The sequence below is a fragment of the Empidonax traillii genome, unplaced genomic scaffold (assembly GCF_003031625.1).
Source record: "Empidonax traillii isolate 1590-97213 ecotype Southwest subspecies unplaced genomic scaffold, ASM303162v1 scaffold39:size2480183, whole genome shotgun sequence".
In the NCBI taxonomy this organism is placed as follows: Eukaryota; Metazoa; Chordata; class Aves; order Passeriformes; family Tyrannidae; genus Empidonax; species Empidonax traillii.
Genome location: NW_020955232.1, coordinates 1,679,036 through 1,684,035, shown reverse-complemented (window position 1 = coordinate 1,684,035; position 5,000 = coordinate 1,679,036). Strand labels below are relative to the sequence as shown.

Here is a 5,000-nt window from a genome sequence, read left to right as displayed (position 1 = left end):
GGTCCCCGTGCGCGGTCGTGGAGCGGGGCGAGGCTCCAGCCGGCGCGGGGGGCACCGACCCCGCCGCGGTCGCCGCCGAGTCCGTGGAGCCCGGGCCGGGCTGCGCACCCGCGGGCGCCGGCTCCGCGCCGCAGCCCGGCGGGCCGGGGTTGGCGGCGGGCAGTGGGGAGTCCCGGGGGGGCTGGCCGGCCTCGGGGCCCGGGCTGGCCTTGAGGGCGGTCTGCGGGACGAGGAAGCCCAAGGGCTGGGTGATGGGGTAGAGCAAGAAGTGTCCTTTGCCGATGAGGGTGCGGGGGGCGCAGGGGGGCAGGCTGGGGAAGTCCGGAGCGGCCTTGCGGCGTGGGGGCGAGTCGGAGAGGAGGCTCTCCACGCTGAAGGGGTTGAGCTTGTGGAAGCTGCCAGCGCCACGGGGCCCCCCCGCGCCCCCACTGCCATCCCCCGACGGGGCGGCTGTGCAGTCCTTGTCGGGCAGGCGCTGGAGCCTCCCGCTCCCGCTTCTTTGGCTGGGGTAGAAGGGTTCGGCCGTCTGGTCGCAGGTGCCGGGGGGCGGCTCGGAAGGGGCGGCGGCGGCGGGGGGCGGCGGGTGGGGCGGTGGGTGCTGCCCGCGGGGTTTGGCCTCAGGCGGGGCGGGCGAGAGGCCCCCCCCGCCACCGCTGTCGCTGTCGGAGCTGGGCGTGCTGTGGAGGGAGAGGGCGCTGGGCGAGTGCGGGTGGCGGCTTTGGCTTTTGAGCAGCTTCTTCTCGTGCTTGCGCTTCTTCTTCTCCATCTTCTCCAGCTCCTTGCGGGCGATCTCCTCGGGGTCCATGGGCTCCCCGCTGCACGTCGTGGGGTGGGAGTTGTGAGCCGGCCGCCCCGGACCCTTCTTCGTGTTCTCTTTCTTTCTCCATTTGGCCCGGCGGTTTTGGAACCAGACCTACACACCGAACAATGAGAAGCAATTAACACCCAGTGCACCGGCCCCCCGCTGTGGCCAGGGCGGTGGGAGGGGGGCGGAGGGGAGAAGCGCAGCTCAGGCCTCCCCCGTCCACCCCTTCGAGGTGCCGGCAGCCCCCATCCACAGGACTGGGCCTCTGCGAGACAGAGAGCAAGGGAGGGGACAGGAAGAGATATCCACACTTCTTTATTAACAGGGTGGGGGGAAAAAAAAAAGAGGGAGGGGGGGTACACACTCACGCACACACACGCTGCACCCTGCTCGCACTGGCGCCGAGGGGAGGGGAAGGGATTACACAGTCCCCCCGGCTCTTTGCAGTGATCGAGGGGTGCAGAAGCCCCGATCGGGGCCCGATCCCCCCGCAGTAGCACGCAAAATGCGATAAACGCAGCACAATAAGCGGCCAGAGGTGAGGGGGTGTGGGGGAACACGACGGATGACGCCTCGCCCAGACGTGCGGGGTTCGGACCTACTACCCCTCCTGGGAGACGGAGCAGAGGGACTGGATCAACCCAAAGTGTGGTTTGGTTGGGTTTGTTACAGGGAGATCATAGGAGAGAAAAAAAAATAAATCAAATCAAATCAAATCCTCTCTGCTCCAGCCTTGCTCCTGTCTGCTTTGGCGGGTCCCCGGCATCCCCGTAACCCTTGGGCACACGTGTCCCTCCTCACACCATCAGCCCTTCGGGGCAGTTGGCAGCACCGATTCCCGGCCGGATCATGACCCCAGCACGGAAGGACCGCGGGGACACCCGTGACCAATGCCGGCTCTTTTCCCCAGTCGGGCCCCGCTGGCTCCCGCGACCCCAGGCAGGGCGAGAGGCGGCTCTGGGAGCCGGTGCGGGAGGGAAAGCGGCTGGGAAAGATGCTGTGAGGCAAAGCCTACGGAGGAACCGCGGCCAACGGCGCTGGCTCATCCCGGGGGGACCGTCCGCGACGCCCGGGATGGGTTTAAAGACGCATTTCCTGTGCGCGCGGCCCCCGCGAAGCCGCCCACCCGCGCACGGCGGCAGGTCCCGGCAGGATGCGGGGCTGCAATCCGGCCTCGACGCCCGCTCACAGCCACCGCGGCATAAAAACAGCATGTGGAGATCCAATAGCCATCCCGCAACCCCTTCCCCCATCCGATTCCCATTTATTTTTTCGAAGATCAATTGAAGAAGATCGGTGCTTCCCCTCCCCGTCCCGCATCGCAAAGAGTCCGAGAAGCTCGTTAAAATTAAGTTTTAAAAGTTCCACGCGCTCTCGATACTCCTACGAGCTTTACTGGCATTCTCCAGCATACCCTGGCCCGTGATTACGCCTCATATTTGCATGCTAATTTTCTCGCCCTTGAATCATTTAAGAAAAATGTTTACAGTGGAAAAAACATACTAAAAACCCCAAATGTTTAGGGAAGCCAGGCTGGGATGCCACTCTTCCCGTTTTGCAAGATAAAAAAAAAAAATTATAATAATTGTAATGATAAAATAAACCAGCAAGTAGTAATGCAAGGCAGGGAACAAAAGGGCCGGGAGCGCACAGGGCCCGTCCCGGAGCAGGGATGCGGGTCCAAGAGGCCTCCCCAGGGACCACTCGGCGCAGGGAGAGGGTGGGGGGAAAGGGGAGGGGGGACACGTTTTTTACCTGCACTCTGGACTCCACCAAGTCCAGCCTGAGAGCCAGAGCCTCTCGCATAAACACGTCCGGGTAATGACTCTCATTAAACGCCTTTTCCAGCTCCTCGAGCTGCCAGCCAGTAAAATTGGTGCGGGTTCGTCTTCTTTTACAGCCAGGACTTTCTTTGTCCGGGTCACCCGAGTCTGAAAAGGCAGAAATACCCTCAGGTCCCTGGGAGACAGGCCTTCTCCCCCCCTCCCTGCCATTCACAGGAGCCTTTTAACTTTTGTGCTCGGTAGCGTTGGTAAAAGAGCGGGATTAAACACACACCTGCGCTAAAAATGGGGAGGAACCCGATCTGCCCTCGCCTCCTCCGAAAATGTACTTTACAGAACATTTATTCCTGAAGGAAGCTCTCCACAGGCACTCAGCTGGCAGAGAGAGAGAGAGAAGTTCCAATATTTGCGCCAACCACCAAAGGTTTCATTAAAAAAAAAAAAAAAATTAAAAGCCCCCCTTTCTTTCCCTTCCCCAGCACCACCCCCCCCGGGAGCACCTGCGTGGGTCACAGCTCACGGCCCGGTCCCACGTGGGACCCCGAGGGCAGGGCGGCCCCTGGGCCTCCCGCAGACCCCCCAAACACGGGCGGGCGTGGGGCTGGGGTGTTCGCAGCCTCTTTGAGTATGCACAACTCCAGGTTGGGGTTTTTCAGCCCTGGCTGCACCTCCCTTAACATTTTCAGCCAGGTGTGGAAATTAAGAAAAATAATAATAATAATTTGTATTTAATTGAGGTGCAGAGTGGGGCAGCCCCAAGATTAACCAGAAGGATGTTGGGTCGACGGAATGTTTTAATAGCTGAACAATAGCGGTGCCACAGGCCGGCGAGGAGGGAAGGAAGGAGAGCGCTTCCCTTTGGTTAAATCGTTTTAAAAAAAATAATAATTATCCTTCTTCATCCCCTAAATGCCAGTGATTCCCATTATTATTTTTATTACCATTTTTTAAGGGTACGATCCGAGCTCCTACCCAATGAACTTTGGGGGAAGGTACCAGGTCGGGCCCGCTATTGTTCAGGGTACACGCGTGGCCCCGCGCCGGTGGGAACGGGGGATGCTCCCGGCGCTCGGCCCGGGGCCCCACGCCCCGTCCTGTCCATCCCCTCGGGGGTCAGCACAGCCTCCCTCCCCCTCACCAGACACCCCAATATCTGTAGATGGGGATAGGGAGGATAAGGGGGTGCGGTGCTTTTCCTCCTCCGCGCTGACACGCTCCGGGCGGGCAGCGATGGTCGGGTCGCGGGGTGGCGTGGGGGGGAACACGCGACACGGGGCCGCTCCTACCTGCGAGCTTGAAGGGCTGGCTGTCCCCGCTCACCCCACAGCCGGAGGGGATGAGTGGCGCCGGGTTGACCACGGAGGCGGCGCAGGAGCCGCTCAGTAATCCATCGATGGAGAAGGGGACGGAGGCGGCCGCCGACTGCAGCTGATGCCCGGCCAGCTCGTAGACGTGGTGGTGCCCGAGCGGGTAAGGGAAGCCCACCATCCCCCCGAACTGGGCATGAGGATGCTCCAGGATGCGGCTGTCCATCATGGGGGCGGCTCTAGGGTGGGGGGTGCCGGCGGGGCTGGGGGCGCTGGCGGCGGGGCGGCTGGGGCCGGGGGTGCTGCTGGCGGAGGAGGCGGCGCGGCGAGGGGCTCATGCTGCAGGGCGCCGGGCGCTTTAACTTTATCAACATCAGGCTCCCAATAATTAGCTCAGGCTGGGGGAATTTGGGACCAATAAGAAACGTTAATCGGTCCTGACGTCAGAGACGTGCCAGTGTGGGGAGCAAACGTTTTCCATATCGATTGCTAATTATACCTGACATCCAGCCTCAATAAACAATATCAGAGCTGTCACAACACAACGAGGGGGGCTTTGATACGAACTCCAGCCCGAGGAGTGCGGCGGGGGCCGGGCGGGCAGGGGGGTGCGGCGGGGGGGAACGCGTGGATCTGCTGATACCCGGTTAAATACTAAACAGTCGGAGTTACACACACACAGCCTCCCCCCCACCCCTCCAACCCACCCTCTTCCCCCTTGTCCCCTCCCCTCGCCAAATCACTAATAGATTTCCCTTTAAAACATTCACCAGCGTGTTGTGGGGATTTTTCACCAGAAATGCTCTACTCTCTGAACCTTTAAAGTGATGTTGCTCCAATTACAGAGAGACATTGAGCGGCAAATAGACTGATCCAATAATAGGAGATTCATCATCCGCTCTTTCCAGAGCTGTCACATTGAATTTAAAACTACAAGCCTTTTCATCTCCTCTCCGGCTCTATAACAGGGGAGAGGGGAGGGGGGCAGAGGGAAAAAATGGGGGGGGTGCGGGGAAGAAGGGGGAAAAAAATAAAAAAGGAAGAGCCGCTTGCAGCGTTTAGGAGGAGATCTGAACATATCAATCGAAATCATAATTAATGCAA

At 60.5% G+C, this 5,000-nt stretch overlaps 1 protein-coding gene across 1 annotated transcript in view; it reads right to left on the bottom strand.

The window, feature by feature from the left end:
• UNCX (UNC homeobox) overlaps positions 1-4,146 on the bottom strand; it is a 4,362-nt gene extending 216 nt beyond the window's left edge. The window contains exons 1-3 of the mRNA XM_027878261.1: positions 3,876-4,146; positions 2,561-2,736; positions 1-913 (exon numbers count right to left, since the gene is read on the bottom strand). The exon at positions 1-913 is cut by the window's left edge and continues 216 nt beyond it. Coding sequence (XP_027734062.1) covers positions 1-913; positions 2,561-2,736; positions 3,876-4,125 — 1,339 coding nt within the window. The 5' untranslated portion in view covers positions 4,126-4,146. The remainder of the gene's footprint in view (positions 914-2,560; positions 2,737-3,875) is intronic.
• Between the last annotated feature and the right edge of the window lie 854 nt (positions 4,147-5,000).